General features: G+C 59.0%; 1 protein-coding gene across 4 annotated transcripts in view; it reads left to right on the top strand.

Moving 5' to 3' along the window:
* Ptpru (protein tyrosine phosphatase receptor type U) overlaps positions 1–17,221 on the top strand; it is a 71,977-nt gene extending 54,756 nt beyond the window's left edge. For 2 of the 4 annotated variants that reach the window (XM_047551217.1, XM_047551197.1), the window contains 12 exons: positions 2,908–2,944; positions 3,539–3,627; positions 3,716–3,832; positions 4,512–4,666; positions 6,465–6,600; positions 7,035–7,184; positions 8,937–9,110; positions 11,752–11,892; positions 13,943–14,068; positions 14,206–14,363; positions 15,756–15,891; positions 16,127–17,221. In XM_047551217.1, coding sequence (XP_047407173.1) covers positions 2,908–2,944; positions 3,539–3,627; positions 3,716–3,832; positions 4,512–4,666; positions 6,465–6,600; positions 7,035–7,184; positions 8,937–9,110; positions 11,752–11,892; positions 13,943–14,068; positions 14,206–14,363; positions 15,756–15,891; positions 16,127–16,189 — 1,482 coding nt within the window. In that variant the 3' untranslated portion in view covers positions 16,190–17,221. Of the gene's footprint in view, positions 1–2,907; positions 2,945–3,538; positions 3,637–3,715; positions 3,833–4,511; positions 4,667–6,464; positions 6,601–7,034; positions 7,185–8,936; positions 9,111–11,751; positions 11,893–13,942; positions 14,069–14,205; positions 14,364–15,755; positions 15,892–16,126 lie in introns of all 4 variants that reach the window. The other 2 variants (XM_047551206.1, XM_047551189.1) reach the window with 1 other exon arrangement.
* Positions 17,222–18,062: the final 841 nt, after the last annotated feature.

The following is an 18,062-nucleotide window of genomic DNA, read 5'->3' as shown; positions in this document are numbered from 1 at the left end:
TATCCCAGATGTACCCCTTATTTCAAGGGCAGTCGCAGAGCTAGTTTGTGAAGTTCTCCTTGGAAGAGTGATTAGGCTCACAAAATGCAGCAGCTGGGGTGGAGCACGGTGGTGGAGTGCATACCCGTTCCGTCCCTTCTCAGACCCTCAGAAGACCTGGCTTAGTACATCTTGTAAAGCCAGTTTACAATTGTGTCACTGAAGGGGCACCTGCTGTGTGCCAGGCACTTCAGATGCATATTTCACCTTTACCACACTCTGAGGTGGGGACCACATTTACTGAGCATTTGACAGATGAGAAAAGTTACTTGCTCAATGCCACAAACCAGCCTTAGCCCTTGACCCTCAAATTACACTGTGGTTCATTTTTTCTTTTTGAACCCAGGGGTGTTGAACCACTGAGCCACATCCCCAGCCCGTTTTATTTTTTTGAAGCAGGGTCTCACTGAGTTGCTTAGGACCTTGCACTGAGTTGCTGAGGCTGGCTTTGACCTTGAGATCCTCCTGCCCCAGCCTCCCGAGAGTCTCTGGGATTACAGCCATGTACCACCACGCCCGACCACACTGCGGTTCTTGTTCTTTGGGAAGCATCTGGATGCCAGGGATTCTTGCCTATAATGCAGACAAGTCCCACTCAGACTCCAGTGAGGGTTCAGGCGTGTGCCTCGGAGAGGCTCCTGGGCCCTGCCCATCTTCCGGGAGCATGAGGCGGGTGCTCTCTAATGCTGGTCTCTAAGGTGGGTTTGTGTGAGGTGGTCTACTCAGCTTCCTTTAAAATCTGATAAGTTTAAACTTGCAATTGTGTCCTCTCTGTCCTATAACAACGCAGTAATACACGTATGTATTTAAGAATTTAATATGCAGATATGGAGGTTCTCTGCTCACTTCCTTCAAAGTGTGACAGAATGGACCCCTGGACCATATTTTCTTCAAAGTAATACCTCCAAACAACAAGAGAGAAGGACTGGGGATGGAGCAGAACAATTGTGATAGAGCTGAATTTTAGACCAGCTGCTTATTGGTCAAATTGATCAGTTTTTAAAAATTATTTTCTTTTAAGCAGTGTTGGGATAAAACCCAGGGCCTCGTGCATACCTGTGCCTGGCAAGTGCTGTACCCCAAGCCACATCCCCAGCCCAGTTGGTCAGTTTTAATTAAGTTCCGTTCCTCCATCATCTGCCCACCAGGGCTTGAGTGCTGGCACCGTCCTGGGCCCTGTGGTGCCACCAGTATACAGAGGTGGCTGAATCGGATGAGGTGCCTGCCCTCAGGGCTTCTTAGGTTAACCTGATTTTAGTGGGATGAGGCTGCTCCTCCTCCACCTCCGTTGCCCACTGTGGCCTGTTGCAGAAACAGCGGCAGCAGGAGGGAATTAGGCTAGACCTGGAGAGGCTGCCGTGGTGGGGCTGAGTGGTCCTTTCCAGGACTAGTCGCTTTGTGTTTTGGTCCTTGTCACAGGAGGTCACAACCGAATCTGAGCCTGTGTCCTGCTGTGGTCCTCCTGTTGCAGAGGAGAACAGTGGCTCAGGAAGGTCAAGAGCGGCTGCTACTCGGGGCGTTAGAGCCCTGCAGTGTCGGCAGCGCCCAGGCCTGGTGGGCAGCACACAGTCCCAGGCCCCAGCCCGGACCTCTGCATCCCAGCCTGCCTTTCACCAAGGTCTCCAGGGAGAGGCCTCTCGTGGGGCTCAGAGTCACACAGCTGCTGCTGGCAGAGCTGCAACAGCGACCGGGTCTATTAGACGCCAAGACGTGGATTCTCAGCCCTACAGTTAATCACCTCCCACCCTAGCATTCTTGATGTTGACGCTATTTGGATCTTCAGGGACACTGCTGGACCTTTACCACAGCAGTAGTAGCAACAGTAGCAACTTTTAAGTGTGGACTTTGTGCTTGACATAGTGCCAGACACTCGACATCCTTACTTTACTCCTCACGACAGCCCTGGGAGGGAGAGTTGTGGCCGTTCCTCTCTATGGGTGTGGACATGGAGGCACAGAGGGGCCCTGGAGGGCTGTTGGTTCAGTGCACGCAGCTAGTGAGAGGTGGAGCTGAGATTTGAACCCAGGCAGTCTGGCTCAGGGGCTCCTTGGGCCTGGGAAGTCCAGGGGGCCAGAAGAGTTGCAGGGAGCTGCCTGGGGTGGGGGGGCGGCCTTGGGGTAGGGGCCGGGCTTGCCAGTTTTCTCTGCTCCTCCCCTTTCTGCGCTGCCTGCATTGGTGCCCTGGGTGTCTCATGGGCTCTCTGTCCCAGCAAGACGAGGGCCTGTCGGGAACCTCGGGCTATGGCCCTGGGGCCTCTCCTCAGCCTAGGGCTCTGGGGATGGAGGATGCGCCAGCTCCTGACTTCTCTTTTCTCAGGGTGATGTGGGTGAAGTGCTTAGCACAGTATGTGGCTGTAACAGGGTCTCAGGAAGGTCCTTGCCGCCACGGTAATTGCCTTTACAGATTTGAGCATACTCTCTCAGGGCCATTTGCCGCCCAGCCTGGAGCCTTAGGCCCCTGAGCTGGGTGGCAGGTGGTGGTGGGGCCTCGTGGCTGTGGACCGTCTCTCCTGAGTTGCCATGACGGGTTGGAAGAGCTCTGGGGCCTGGGGTTGAGTAGGGCTCTGGGAACAGGCCAGGGTCATCCTGAGCGTTTCTCCCAGTAGCAGCCTCATGATAAACAGCTAATCAGCCCCACCTTGTGAACGGGGACCCTCCAGTCCCCCAAGGGAGTCATGTCCTTCCTGGGGTCACAAAGCAAGAGGCTGGTGTCCCAGTTCTCCCTTTCTTCCTTGGGGACAGGAGGCTGAGGTCACCCTGTTCAGTAGGGCCTGGCCGTGAGTGCGGTCAGTCCCCTCGTGGGGGAGGGGAGAGGAGGCTGAGCGCGAGGGCTGCTCGCAGGGTCTCACCGCACCCTCTTCTGTTGCAGGGTTACCACAGGTCAAACCACTTCATAGCCGCCCAAGGTACCTGGCCCCCGCCCATGGCGCCTCTGGGCGTGGGAATGCCTGCCTGCCTGCCTTCCCCGGGGGCCTGGCTCCCGGTCTGCTTCCCCACGTGTCTGTCTCTGTGTCCGATCCCCACTCTCTTCGCCTTGGCCTGTTAGCTTCTGGCTGCCAGCTTTTGTCCTCTCTCTGTGTTTGTGTCTCCTGATGCGGTCAGTCCCTCTATAGTTCTGGTCCCTCTGTCTGTCTCCATGAAAGGGCCGGCCAGGCCCAGTCCTGGTGGGTGGGAGTTGTGCATCGGCATAGTGGCCCTGGGTCCCATCTGGCTGTCTTCTCCCTCTGTCTATGTGTCCATCCTTCGCGGCGACTTGCCCCATGGACCAAAGCTGCCCTCCAGCTCTGCTGACTGGGTCCCACTTGGCATGCCTGGGCTCTCCAGCCAGGCCCTCCCTGATGCTGCCCACCCGGGGCCCTCCAGGCATGAGTGGCGGTTGGCGGGTGTATGTGGGTGAGCGTGAAGCCCTCGCTGGGGCCCCGAGAGCCTCCTGGCCTGGGGCGGCAGTGCTGGGCAGCCGCAGACCCTGGCTCAGGGACAGGCACCTCCTGCGCCTCCAGGGCCAAAGCCCGAGATGATCTACGACTTCTGGCGCATGGTGTGGCAGGAGCACTGCGCGAGCATCGTCATGATCACCAAGCTGGTGGAGGTGGGCAGGGTAAGCGGGGCCGGGGGTGAGCTGGGCGGGTGGGCCCCAGGTGGCGGGGCCCGCTGAGTCCCGGCCTGTGGGGCTGCAGGTGAAGTGCTCACGGTACTGGCCGGAAGACTCAGACATGTACGGGGACATCAAGATCACGCTGCTGAAGACGGAGACGCTGGCCGAGTACGTGGTGCGCACCTTTGCCCTGGAGCGGGTGAGTGTCCCCGCATGTCCCCCTCCCCAGGGAGCGGGAGGGGCGCAGGGGGCAGCGCCTGGTGCCTGGGAGCATCGTGGGAGGATGAGAAGGCAGCTGTCTCTGCTGGTGGCTCCGAGAGGAGTTTGAGATGATGACGAGGATGGCGCTGGCTGCCAGGTGTTGTCTCCTACTCTGGGGCACCGTGCCCGGGCGGCCATGTGTCATCGCCCTGGGAAGCCCTGTGGGGGAGGCGCTTACCATTAACCCAATTTTGCAGGTAAGGAAAGTGAGGCTTGGGTTGTTATGTCAGCGACTGGCCAGAGAGCCCTGTCCACGCACGGTCCCATTTGTCTGCCCTGTGAAATTGTCAGAGGAGGGACAGTTTCCCCCTTGAATGAAGACCCGAGAGTCAAAATGATCTCCTAGGCTCGCACGGCAGGCCCGGGGCAGAGTCGGTGTGTTGACGGCAGGGGTGTAAGCATCAGGCAGGCCTCTGTCCGAGTCCTGCGTGATGTCTGTTTGCCCATCCTCAGGAAGGCGGTTTCTGCTCTTTGGGTCTTGGTCCCCTCGGGGGTACCGTGGACACGAATCCCTTCCTCTCCAGTAACAGACCTCGCAGTGAACACCGGGAGATGCTCCGGCAGTGCCTCCCAGAGGCTGCCAGCCACTGTGACAGTCGCTTCTGTTGTCTCCACAGAGAGGCTACTCTGCCCGGCATGAGGTCCGCCAGTTCCACTTCACAGCGTGGCCGGAGCACGGTGTCCCCTACCATGCCACCGGGCTGCTGGCCTTCATCCGCCGTGTGAAGGCCTCCACCCCTCCGGATGCTGGGCCCATCGTCATCCACTGCAGGTGGGAGGGCCGGGATCCCAAGAAGAGGGGCTGGGTGCTGAGCTGGGGTGGGCAGGTTCAGGGCCCCTAAGAGGGACTGGGCCTGGCTCAGCCTGCGTGGGGTGGGGCAGAAGAGAATGACGCCCAAGCCCCTTGGTCTTTGAGCTTTGACTCTGAGGTGGGCATCCACATGTGCCCCAAGACCTGTGTGATGCCCAGGAGGTCCTGAACCCTGAGGCCGCAGGGTTGGCAGGGCACCCAGCGTGATCCAGTCCACCCTGCTCTTGTCCACCTGGCGTTCTGGGTTTGCAGGGACTGAGAGGACTTCGCCCCAGCTTCCCCTCGCCCAGTGGGCCTTGCGTGTCCCTTGTCCTTCCCCCGCCTCTGTCCTTCCTGGTATTGCCTGGGTTGGTTCCTGTGACCCCAACCGTCCTTCCTGTCTCTGCTCTGAGTCCTCCTTCGCTCCACTTCTCCTGCCTCTCTCCCCCTGGAGAGCTTAACCTCTGGCTCTTGGCTTCCGCGGGTCTCCTGGGCCTCTATATGGCCTCTCCAGCTTGTCCTGGCTCCTCTACTTGGATTTTTGTCAGCTTCCCCAATGTTGTGGCAGACTCTCTCCTGTCCCTGCCCTGCCCCCTCCAAGCCAGCTTCGTAGATTTCTTTATATCTCTTGAAGTGCCATCTTTACGAGCTAGACTTTTTTGATAGACACGTAAAGCGTACTTAAATCACAGATCATTAAGTGTGCACGTAACGTCGTGGATTTTCACAAACTGAACACGCCGGGAGCTCTACTCAGATCAGGAAACAGAACGTCGACAGAACCCAGAGGCCCCTTAACCCAGGATGTGCCCCCCTCCCAGAGCCGTCTCTACCCTGACTTCTCAACCATGGTCTTGCATGTGTTTGAACTTGGCATATCTGGGGTCCTGGGGCAGGGGCTCTGTGCTGACTTCTTCCTCGGATCCCATGTTGGAAGGTTCCTCTAGATCATGTCATTGTCTCCTGGGTGAATCAGCGACAGCCTGTCTGTCCATTCTGCTCTTGCTGGGCCTTTGGGATGGTTCCAGTTTTGCCACCAAGGGCATGTCTTTGGGTCGAGAAACAGGAGTAGAAGTGCCGGCTGTGTGAACCTTCGGCTGAGGAGCTTTCCAGAGGGGCGGGGCTGAAATCAGGGGAGGCCTAGGGACCTGCCGTGTGTCTTCACTGACACTTTGGGGCTATCATTCTCAGATTCGAAATCTTGGTGTCCTCTTTGTCTACACGTGCTCCCCCTTAGTTCCGCTCAGCCCGGTACTGGGCAGGGGTGTCAGTGAGGAACCCAGGGCAGCTCTCAGCAAGCTCCCAGGGTTAGGGGGGCAGCCACCAGCCATGACCATGTGGCAGGAAGCATTTCATGGAAGCCAGGCCAATTGCTCCAGAAGCTCGGATCCACGACGTCTGCCTGGAAGCGATGGAGGGCCCGCTGAGTGTGTGTGTGGGCATGAGTTGTGGGGTTTTGAAGGATGTGCAGGAGGTTTGGGGGCAGCCAGGAGGAAAGCACTCGGAGCTCTGAGGTCTTCTTTGTCTAGTTGCTAAGTTGGACTGGCTTCATCTCTGCCTTCTGCCTCCCCCTTTCCCTCCTCCTCTTCCCCAGCCCCTCGCTGGCTCTGTCCCCTGTCGTGTGGCACCAGAACTCTTCGGGCAGCCTGCTCCCTGGCCCCTCCTTGCTGGGTCCTTTCTCTCTGTGCCCCAGCCCCGTCTCCTGTCTTCTGCCTTGTCCTGGGCTCCCTTCCCGAGGACCAGGAGGCTCTGACGTGCCCAGGGGCCTCTCTCCCCCCAGCGCTGGCACGGGCCGCACGGGCTGTTACATCGTCCTGGATGTGATGCTGGACATGGCGGAGTGTGAGGGCGTCGTGGACATTTACAACTGCGTGAAGACCCTCTGCTCCCGGCGCGTCAACATGATTCAGACCGAGGTGCGGGGACCCCACCCTGTGCCCACCACTCCCTCTGGGACTGGGGTCTCTTGTGAGGAGCTGAGGGCGAGGGGCACGTGTCCTCAGACTCTAATCTCCCCAGGATCGGGAGGCGAGGTGGGCGCCAGCCTCTTAGGACTCAGCCCCTGGGGTTGCGTGTGGCGGGGTCAGACAGCGAAGGCTGCTGGTGTAGGGACATGGCTGGGCTGTGTCCTCACCAGATCTGTGACCCTGGGCTGTCCTCACCTCTCAGGATCTCCCGGGGTGTGGAGGGGTGCCCAGGGGTGTGGAGGGGTGCGGCGTGCGAGGAGCTCACGGTCCGCGGAGGCCTCAGGTTGGGCGGCTCCCTTAGAGGCCCCCCGGCCCTGCGCTCACGGCCCCACCCTGCCAGCGCCAGCCTCTGCCCGACTCTCAGGGTCTCTTCCTCTGTCCAGGAACAGTACGTCTTCATCCACGATGCCATCCTGGAGGCCTGCCTGTGTGGGGAGACCACCATCCCTGTCAGCGAGTTCAAGGCCACCTACCGGGAGATGACCCGCATCGACCCGCAGAGCAATTCCTCCCAGCTGCGGGAAGAGTTCCAGGTGGGGTGAGTGTGTGCGTGTGTGTGTGGTGTGTGTGTGATATTGTGGGGTGTGCGTGTGGTGTGTGTGATATGTGTGTGATTGTGTGTGTGTGTGTGTGTGTGTGGTGTGTGTGTGTGGTGTGTGTGTGTGTGGTGTGTGATATTGTGGGGTGTGCGTGTGGTGTGTGTGTGCATGTGGTGTGTGTGATTGTGTGTGTGTGTATGTGGTGTGTGTGTGTGGTGTGTGTGATATTGTGGGGTGTGTGGTGTGTGTGTGTAGTGTGTGTGGTGTGTGATATTGTGGGGTGTGTGGTGTGTGTGTGTAGTGTGTGTATGTGTGTGTGCTGGGAGGTTCTCAGTACCACAGGCACAGAGGACCAAGCAAGAGGGACCAGATGGGGACACAGGTGGAGGGAGGAGTTGGGCTACTGGCCAGGACTCTGGGACAGTGCGGGGGTGGTGCATCGGGTGGTTAGGAGCTCACCTCGGCAGGCAGATAAACCCCGGTTCGAATCCCGGCTTGTCTAGGTGGTGCCGTGGACGGCCTTGAACTAGTCACAGTGCTCCTTTAAGCCTCAGTTTTATTGCCCAGAGAAGAAAGATGGCTGACGCTGCCCTCGCAGCTTGGTGGTCGTCAGGATTCTTTTGGTTGCGATGAAAGCCCGGCTCCTGTAACTGGAGACGCTGAGGATGGTGCGGGTTCAGTTGCGGCAGGATCCAGGGGCTCAGCTCTGACGTCCTGTGGTCTCTGTCCACTCTTGGTTCTGCTGTCCTGCTCTTGGCTTCATTCTCAGGCACACAGCTGTCCCTCAGCTGTGCCAGGATCATGTCGGTCTTGTCAGGGGACCCGGCAAAAGGCCCCTGCTGCTCCCATCAGCCCCAGTAAAAACCCTCAACCTGACGGTCACGCTTCCATCCCCGAGCCGTTCTCGGGGACCTGAGAGATGGAGCACACTGATGGCCCAGGCTGTGGTCACCTGCTTCTACCTCACTGTGCTGCATGCGGACAGGGGACCAGGCCTCCCTCCAGAGCAGTCCACTGGTCTCTGGGCAGCAGAGAGCCCAGTGTCCTCCCCTCTCCAGGGATCCTGGAAGGTGCAGGGGGACCTCACGTGCCAGGTGCTGATGCTCTAGAAGCACCCAGGTGACCTCGTGGACTCCTGGAGAAGGGCGTCAAGCTCGGGGGTCCAGCTAGGGTCAGTTCCCGTGAGGGAGCCCCAAACAAGAGAAAGAGACGGAGGACCCGTGGATCTGGATGCACGAGGCCTGAAGGCAGAGGGGTGGGGAGAAGCCAGACCCTGCCTTTATTTAGAGCCAGGTCCACAGGACCTACGTTCTGTTAGGATGGCGGACGGCGGCCCCCTGCCTGGCCCCCGGGTCTGCCGTATGGGAGGTTTCGGGCCGTCTCCTTGGAAGGGCCGCCATGCCAGTAACGATCCTTGCTGCTGCCGCACGCTGCGCCCTGCCGAGCCAGGCTCTGCCCTGTGCTTGGCGTTCTCTCTTTTTCCTCCCAGGAGCCACATGAAGTAGGCATGTTATCTTCCAATTTAACAGTTGAGGAAAACTGAGGCCAAGCGCTACAGTGGTTATGGGGGGCAGGGAGGCAGACGCCACTCCAGAGCTCAGCGCGGGCCGTGCTCGGCCAGGCCTCGACTCCAGACCCTTCTCTCTAGACCTCGGTTTCTCCGTCCACCAAATGGGGTCAACAGCCCCGCCCAGTGTCGCTCCTGGGGCTGGACGGGGCTCTCCATCCCCACCCTGCTCTCTGTAGACGCTGAACTCGGTCACGCCGCCACTGGACGTGGAGGAGTGCAGCATCGCGCTGCTACCCCGGAACCGGGACAAGAACCGCAGCATGGACGTCCTGCCGCCCGACCGCTGCCTGCCCTTCCTCATCTCCACCGACGGGGACCCCAACAACTACATCAATGCCGCCCTGACTGACGTGAGAGCTGGGGGTGCGGTGGGCTCTGGAAGCTCCCTCCCAGCAGGGGCTGGCACAGTCAGGGGAGCAGAGCGGGGGCTCTGGTTGGGGGCACCCTCTGCTAGTGTGGGGAGCAAGCTCCCGGGCAGCCCTGCCGACCCTCCTCTGGACGCTGTGCAAACCAGTGACCCCTTCAGGTGTTGTTTCCAGCTTGTGTGGGGTTCTGGGTTGTGAAGTTCAGGTAGGGCTGTTTTCAAGGTCAAGCCTGGAGTACGATTAGTCACTGGGGCCTTTGACTGGGGAGGCCGTCAAGGTTTGGGGTTGGGACTTGAAACCCAATGTTGGGAGGCAGGAGAGCCTGTCCTGAAGGTGCAGCTGGACCTGCTTCTGGCACCAGCAAGGGTGACTTGCTCCCTGGCCCTACCTGGCAGCGTGGTCTGAGGGCTCGTGAATCATTTAGAAGTCCATTTCCCTGCCCCACCGCCCCCACCCAGGGGGCTCCACCTCCTTCACTGGGTGCTGCCAGCAGAGCAGCAGGTGGGTGCGGGGGCTCAGGGGCTGGGACGCTGTCAGCCGAGTGGGGAGGAGTCTGGGTTCCACCCGTGATGCTCTCCCCTGCTGGAGCCATGGAGGGGCAGACCGGTGGAGTCAAGGTTGCAGATTAAACTGGAGAACGTGGCTTCACGTTTGCGTTCAAGTGGGCTGGCTGGGCCCTTGCCCCTCGGTCAGGCTGTTTGCCCTCGGCTGCAGCTCTACACCCACAGGCCACTGCTCCCATGAGGGACAGGCCATCGTGTTTGGTGGGGGTCGGGCAGTGAGACTTCATGCCTTTCGAGAGGAGGGGGCTGAGCTGAGCAAAGGTGCCCAGGGAAGAGTGAGCGAGGGGGCCGCCCAGGACAGCGTGGAGCCTGGAGATGGGGAGCAGGGCGGCCCCCCAGCAGGACGAGGAGGTGTACTCTTGATTGGGTGGCCCCTCAGCAGGATGGTACAGGACTCGGGGGCTTTCTCTAATGAGGGGGTCCTGCCCTGTGGCTCAGGGGCTTCCCTGTGTGAGCTGAAGGGAGGGGAGAAGCCCCACCCACTGACCACCTGGCAACCGGAGAAATGAGCCATGTCGCGGGGGGTGGCAGTCACTGTCACTCAGCCTGTGAGGGCTGTCTGGGCTGCTGAGGGGCCGTAGAGGGGTGGCGTGGTTTGGATGGGGACTTAGGAGCCTGTGGCCGCTCTCCCATCCCCTCTTTGGCCTCTTCTGCACATTTGGGGGCTGGAAAGGAGGCTCTCTGAGGGTCCTGGGTTTCTGAGCTGGAAAGGTCATGTTGCAGCTCCCTGTCCCTGGCTGAGAATGGTCCCTTGAGGTGGAGAAGCAGCGGACACAGCCCTCCCTCCACGTAGGGTCCTTGATGCCCCAGACGCCTGATCCCGGCCCTGAGAGACTGGCCCAGGAGCCAGAGGGCCTGGTTCTTGGGTTGCAGTGGGCTTGTCTGGGGGTTAGCCTGGGTCTGTGTGGGGTGGTCAAGTCTTCAAGGAGCCCCGAGGGCACCCAGGCCTGGTTTTGGAGTCCAGCTGGGGCTGTCTTTGAGGAGCTGCTGTTTAGCGAGCTTCCAGGAAGCCCTAGGAGGGGTAGCTGGTGCTCTGGGGAGGGGGCTCTTACTTCTCTGCCGGCCCCTGGCAAGATTGCAGGATTGCAGAGGGCAGGTGAAGGTTTGCACAGGATCAAGGCCAGAAGAAGCCAGATAGGGCCAAGGTCCCAGGAGCTTGTGCTAGCCTGTTGGGTCAGGAGGAGGGCTGGGGACAGGAGACTGTGGGAGAAGAGCTCAGGAGAGGGAGGGGGATGTGGCACAGGATGGGATGAGGCAGGACACCAGGGGACATTTGAGGCTGGAGCTCTGGTGGGGAGAAGGTTGGGTGCCAGCTCATCCTACAAGATGAGGTTGGGAGTGGGAGACGGAGCCAGTGCCTGTCACTGCCTGAGGCCAGGGTTGAGGTCTCAGACCATGGAGTTGATCTAGAGATTTATTTATTCAGAAATATTTATTGAACCCCAAAATGTGTTTGAAACTGTTCTCTTGAAACTTGCCTTTGGAGGGTAGGGCAGGACAGTCAATAAATGAATAATATATGATGGGATGGCGCGCACTGGAAATTTCTACAGAGAACAACAGGCAGGAGTTCTGAATGTTGGTTTTGGGGGCGTGTGTGTGACTGTTTTGGATGAGGTGGCAAGGGAGGGCCTCTTTGAAGATGAGGAGTTCGGCAAAGACCAGAAAGAGATGAGGGAGAAGGCTGGGGATACAGCTCAGTTGGTAGAGTGCCCGCCTCGCGTGCACAAGGCCCTGGGTTCAACCCCAGCAGCACCACCACCAGAAAGAGAAAAAGGAGAGCCACCCAGACCTCTGGGAAGTTGGGCGAGGCCGCAGAAACAGCAGGTGCAGACCCTGAGGTGGGGGCAATGTGGCCCCACACTGGGGATCTTTTGCTGTTTTAGTTCGTGGGGGCCTGGGGCACTAGATGCCCGCGGCCCACATGCCAGCTCAGGTCTCACTGTGCCGGGCAGCCTCTGACGTCGTGGCCGCTGCAGGCGCGGCTGTCCAGCTCATGGTGGGCGAGCTCAGCCCACGCCAGCGGCAGTGGACTGCCCCGCTGAGCGCTGGTTTCCCTGCAGAGCTACACGCGGAGCGCGGCCTTCATCGTGACCCTGCACCCGCTGCAGAGCACCACGCCCGACTTCTGGCGACTGGTCTACGACTACGGCTGCACCTCCATCGTCATGCTTAACCAGCTGAACCAGTCCAACTCCGCCTGGGTGAGGGCCCCTAGGCAGGCCTCCGTGGGTTCAAGGGCATGGTCCCCAAAGTCAAGAGTTGGGGCCCAGCTCCACCACGTGTTGGTTGTGTGACCTCAGACAAGTCATACTCTGTCCCAGAGCCTCCGTTTCCTCATCTGTAAAACAGGGGTGTCAGGCTGGAGCAAATAGCTCCTTTTTATTGAGTACCTGTAGTGAGCACGGACTCTGCTTTGCACTCATTAGTGCAAAGTCTTATTTATAGTCTTATTTATAATCAACAGTGACCTTGGGGTGGGGGTTTCTCCCAGGTCACATAGCTGGGAGCTGTGCCCTGCATCCAGCCTCATTCAGAGTTTTTCAGGAACTTTATCAGTATCTCCACAACTGCCAGACACGGTGACTTTGAGCTAGAGTAAAATTCAAGCCTCCTATTTTCGACTGTTTGACCTACAGGAAGTTGATCTAATCCCTCTGAGCCTCAGTTTCCTTCCCTGTAAAATGGAGACCATCACAGGGTCTTTTCTTATGGGACACTGTGCTGTGCCTGCCCGTGTAGACACTCTGAATGTGGCAGGGACGGAGACGATGCAGCTGACAGTTGATTCTGAGGTTGGCCAGACAGACACTGAGCTACACCCATTGCCTTTTTTTAGTTTTTATTTTGAGACAGGGTCTTACTAAGTTGCCCAGGCTAGCCTCCAACCTGGAATCCTCCTGCCTCAGCCTCCTGAGTAGCTGGGATTACGGGAATGCACCACTCTGTCTGCCTAGCTGTTATGAGTCAGGCTCTTGGATACATGACAGGGCACCGCAGAGAAGCGACCTAGGCCCAGGGTAGGGATCTGGAGAGTTCTGGGTGTAGTAGACATCCACCCTTGCTGAGGTGGGGGACAGGGACTGAGAGGGACCTCGTAGACCTTGCTCACTGCTCATCAGATTGCAATGATTCCGCCAACTTTTCCCAGGGACAACTCCCTGCCAGACCCTCCAGTGAGCAGTGGGCAGACAGAAGACTCAGCATCTCTGAGTCCATGTCATGGTCCAGGAGGAAGCAGGCCGAGGAACAGATAATGACGGCACAGAGGAGAAAGGGCTGTTGTGGAGCTGACTCGGGGACTCAGGCCTGGGGACAGCGTGTGGAGGAGGGCTTCCTGGAAGAGGGAGTGTCTGGGTCACGATGTGGGGGATGGGCAGGGTCCAGTAGGTGAAGTGGTGGGAGGAGCCACCCGTGATGAGGGAGCAGCAAATGCGAGGAGTTGCCGGGACTCCAGGCAGAAGGAGGAGGCAGCGTCCTCTCTTGGTGGTCAGAGGGAAGCAGATGGAACTTGGCATTTCATTTGGGATGAGGTTGGGGGCCAGCCTCAGAAGTGATGGTATCCTCAGACTCTGTCCCTGTCACATGCTGAGTACCTGCCACATGCCAGGCACAGCACAGTGCAGTGTCCCCACGCTCCTGTCACGTGGTCCTCACAGTAACCTCATGAGAACGGGTCCTGCAATGGCCCCGTTTGATAGAGGAGGAAAAGGAGCTTCAAGGAGGTCAGTTAACTTAGCCTGGTTTGCAGACGGAGAACTGGAGCCCCGAGAAAGGAAGATCCTTTCCTGGGCTCCTGGCCATGTGTGTGGGGGGCAGGTGTCTCCCTTGCCTCCAGTCTGTGGTCAGGCAGGGGCAGGTGGGTAGCACCCTGACTCTGTGGGGGACCTGGGGCAGAAGTGGGGTGCTGAGCACTGTTGCGGCATGAAGGACACCCCAGCTCTGTGAGTTGAGGGCAGAGGCAGTGAGAGCAGGCTGAGGGACTGGCTCTGGGGTGAGTGGGGAGGCCCGGGCCCATTCCTGGAAGAAGGTGGCCTCCTGGAGGTGTGTGATTTGCACACGTGTGTGTTGAGTGTGTAAAGGTGGCCATGGGCATCACTGCCCACTCTGTGAAGGGTCTGTAGCCAGGGGGTGAGTGGCGGAGAGAGGGGGGAATGGCGAGTCTGGAGTGAGTGGGTGGGCCTGGGTCGGTGGCTGTGGGGAGGGTCCTGGCCCGGCTCCGCCAGCTCTCCTCTCTCCACGCCCGTGCCCCAGCCCTGCCTGCAGTACTGGCCAGAGCCCGGTCGGCAGCAGTATGGCCTCATGGAGGTGGAGTTCGTGTCGGGCACTGCGGATGAAGATTTGGTGGCCCGAGTTTTCCGTGTGCAGAATATCTCCCGGGTATGTGATCCGAGGAGCCCGAGGTAGAGAACCTGGGTGGTAGCTGGGGCAGTCATGAGTGGCCATCTTAAGGTCACTCATCAGGGGCCCCGCAACCCTGGTGCTCATGCCCCTCTGACTGGCTGCCCACGCCCCAGCTGCAGGAGGGGCACCTGCTGGTGCGGCACTTCCAGTTCCTGCGCTGGTCTGCCTACCGGGACACACCCGACTCCAGGAAGGCCTTCCTGCACCTGCTGGCTGAGGTGGACAGGTGGCAGGCGGAGAGTGGGGACGGACGCACCATTGTTCACTGCCTGTGAGTGCCCGTGCGCGGGGTCGGGTGGGGGCCAGGAGCAAGGGCACAGGTGCCAGCTAAGGGGGCCTCGAGGCTGGCACTGGAACCCCTAGGTCCCAGATGGCATGACCTGTACTCTCCCCAGCCAGCCAAGGCTGGCACTTCCTCCCCTGGAGGAACCCACTTTCCAGGGGCTGGACCCTGAACAATTGCTTGGTACCCTCTGTATGACATGACATTGGAGTTCACCGATTTACTTAAAGAGAGTCTTTTTTCAGAAGTTTTTCTGTCAGAAATTTTCACCCCATGAGATCGGAGCATACTTTTTTAAGCCACTAGAATTCCAGTCTTTGCTTTTGCAGGCACACATGCAGTGCCTCCCTCCCTCCCTCCCTTCCTTCCTTTCTTCCTTCTCTCTTTTCCACTTTTCCTCCTTCTTTTTCCCTCCTTTCCTCTTCCTTCCCTTCCCTTCCTCTCCCTTCCCTTCCCTTCCTTCTCCCTTTCCCCTTCCCTTCCCTTCCCTCTTCCTTCCCTTCCCTTCCCTTCCCTTCCGCTTGCCTGCCTTCCTGCCTTCCCTCCTTCCCTCCTTCATCATGCCCCATTCATAAATCCACACCATGACTTCCTGTAGTCACTTCTTTGCGTCTGGCTTTTTCCTGCTTCTGGTATTTCCTGAGCCCTCCCAGTTCTGGGCCAGGCACCCTAGGGAACTGGGGCAGGCTGGGCTGGACCCTCAGGGCTTGCAGATCTAGTGGGAGGGACCCCTGGAGAGGGGGGCTGAGGCCCCAGGGGGCACCCCACACCATGCAGTCGCAGGAACAGAGAGCGCTGCTGGGAGGGAGGAGGAGGGTCTCTGGAGGAAGCTGCCACGTGTCTGCGTTGCCCAGTTGAACGGGCTTCCCATGTTTATTTTCCATTTTGCTCTCGGTGTCCGCTGCCCTGCTGCCCTTCTCTGTCGCTGCCCTTGTGTCTCAGTGGCATTCCTTTGGAGTGTGTATGGCCTCCTTTCTCAAGGAGGCTGCAGTCCGTTCCTCCTCAAGGATGTGTTTTCTGAGATGACCCAAAGTTTTGGATGTCACTCAGCCTCTGAGCCGCCTCTTTAACCTGGGCCTGCTGCCTGTGGGCACTTCCTTCCCTCGCCCTGCCCCGCCCCGCCCCGCCCTCTTTTGCTCGCCAGCCACGCCCCTCACCTCTGGGATCAAGAGCCCCGCCCTGCTTGTTTCCTTACACCCCCACCTTAACCCATGGGCCCTTTGGCCCCTCCCTGACCCTACCCCTGCCCCTCACCTTTGACCTCTCTGACCCTGCCCCACCTTCTCATTGCCTGGCTTTCCCCTCCACCTTTGGGTACCAGGGACGTACCCACTCGGGTTCCCAAAGCCCTGCCCCAAACCTTTCCTGTGTCTCCTTTAGAAATGGAGGAGGCCGCAGCGGCACCTTCTGCGCCTGCGCCACGGTCCTGGAGATGATCCGCTGCCACAGCCTGGTGGACGTTTTCTTTGCTGCCAAAACGCTTCGGAACTACAAGCCCAATATGGTGGAGACGATGGTGAGGGGCCACGTATCCCATGCCCAGCCTCTTCTTTCCTGGTCTGTGCCCAGCCAGGTTCTGCAGCACCCATCCTTCCCTACCTGGTCCCCACCTGTGGGCCTTGGTTCTGGTCTTGTGGAGCCAGAACGTTGTCCGGTTTTCCCCTTCCCCTGTGGTGGGCCGGGGCTCATGCTTGCCCTCTCCCCAGCACGGGGAGTGTGGGGCTCATGACCCCTTCTCTCCCTCTCCCCAGGATCAGTACCACTTTTGCTATGATGTGGCCCTGGAGTACCTGGAGGCTCTGGAGTCAAGATAGCGGGGCCTCTCGCCTGGGGCACCCACTGCACACTCAGGGCCAGGCCCACTGGCAAGGAGGACTTGTCCCCCAACTCTGCTCAGCCATAGCCCCACAGGGAAAGTACTGGAGTGGACACTGGGCCATCTTGGTGGCCCCTTCCACTGTGGGCAGGCTGCTGGCCAAGGTGGAGCTGAGCAAGACTACAGTCCAGCCCCGACTCCAGAGGGTCCTGCAGGCCTGTGCTGAAGGGCCTGTGCCCCGGCACAGTGACTGGGGCTCAGAACGGCCAGCTCTGGCCTTTGGCTCCGTACGAGCCCTTGTCAGAGATGAGGGAGGCCCTGCAGAGTGAGTGTCCCGAGCCAGTTTCCTCCTGGAGCAGCCCTTCTGCACGCAGGAAGAGGGTGTGCTGGGCTTGACATCTAGAAGCCCACCTGGCCCAGCCCCGGAGGGCTCTGCCCTGATTTGCCAGTGGGACACATTGACCATCCTCTTCAGGGGACCTGCCGTGCCCTCCTCCACCCCACTGCCTCCTGCAGCCCTGGGGTATCTCGCTCACCACCCCTCTCCGCTGCTGCTTCCTGACGTGTGCTCTGAGCTTCCGGCCCCACGTGGGCTCCTTCCCTCCCTGACCCGACATCTGCAGAGTGAAGTCGCCTCAGCCCTCTCTCCCTATAGCCCTCAGGCCTTCGTGGCTTGGTCATGCTCAGCTTGGCCAGTGACAGTCTGCAAGGCTGACCCACAGTCCCTGGGGTTGAGGTCCCTTTGGCTCCTGGTCAGGCTGCTCACCCGGGGTGGGATGTGCTGGAGCAGAGCTGACTGGTCACATGCCCTCGAGTTCTGAAGAACCGAATGGAGGATCAGTGCTTTGTGTTTCTTTTGTTATTTTTTGATGGGTGGGTGGGAAGGTCTACTTCAAATGGGGCAGGCCACACCCCCATTCCGTGCCTCGATCTCCCCATCTGTAAACTGTAGCTATGACTACTGACCTACCTCGCAGGGGGCTGTGGGGTAATGTTTGTAAAGCGCTTTGTAAATAAACGTGCTCTCTGAATGCCACCTGGCAGCCCTGTGTATATCTGATGAGACCGTCGAGGGCCTGCTCGCCTGCCCCCAGCTCCAGGGCGCTGGGAGTCAGAGGCCTGGGTCCTAGTCTGTTCTTAGTTTTTTCTCTCTACAGTGTGGTGTGGTGTGACCGGGCATTGCTCAGGCTTCTTCTACTTGCAGAGGTGGCTGCAGGGTACCCTGGCCGTGGTGCTGTCCACACATGCTTCTGAAGCAGTCCCCTAGGCAGGGAGCTTGCTCTGGCCACATAGCTGCCCGTCATTGCCTCTGGAGGCCTGGTTCAGGGTTCAGTTCTTTCAGGGGCAGCACGCGAGGCTCAGGCTTTGGCATCAGAGAGACAGACCCCACCAGCTGTGAGATCCTGGGTGTCGGCTTCCCTCTGGAGGCCTTGGTTTCTCAAATGTAAAATGGAAACAGTCCTGTTAGGATCCGTTGAGATAGTGATTACAGGTCTCATATGGTACCAGACATGTGGCAAGGACAGGAACAGAAGAGGAACATCCCTGCCAGGGACAGGGTCACTCAGCCCAGACCCAGATCCCTCATGTGGGGAGTGGAAGGAGGAGTGGGCTGGCTAGGAGGGACCTGAGTCACTCCTGACTGTCTCATATTTGTGTGATTTGGGGGCAAGACAGTTCTTATTTCTGGACCTCTTTCTTCCTATGAAAACTGGTTCTATGAGGAATTGATTTCTGTGCGTCAAAGGATAGGACCCCTTCTAATGACCTCACAATCAAATTTCCTTTAATCTGAGTTAAAAATTTACTGGGCAGTTGCGACCCCACTTGGCTAGGGCATAGACTGACTCCCTTGCCCACACTCTGAACTA

The sequence above is a fragment of the Sciurus carolinensis genome, chromosome 1, assembly GCF_902686445.1.
Source record: "Sciurus carolinensis chromosome 1, mSciCar1.2, whole genome shotgun sequence".
Classification (NCBI taxonomy): domain Eukaryota; kingdom Metazoa; phylum Chordata; class Mammalia; order Rodentia; family Sciuridae; genus Sciurus; species Sciurus carolinensis.
This window is presented reverse-complemented; position numbering and strand designations above follow the sequence as displayed.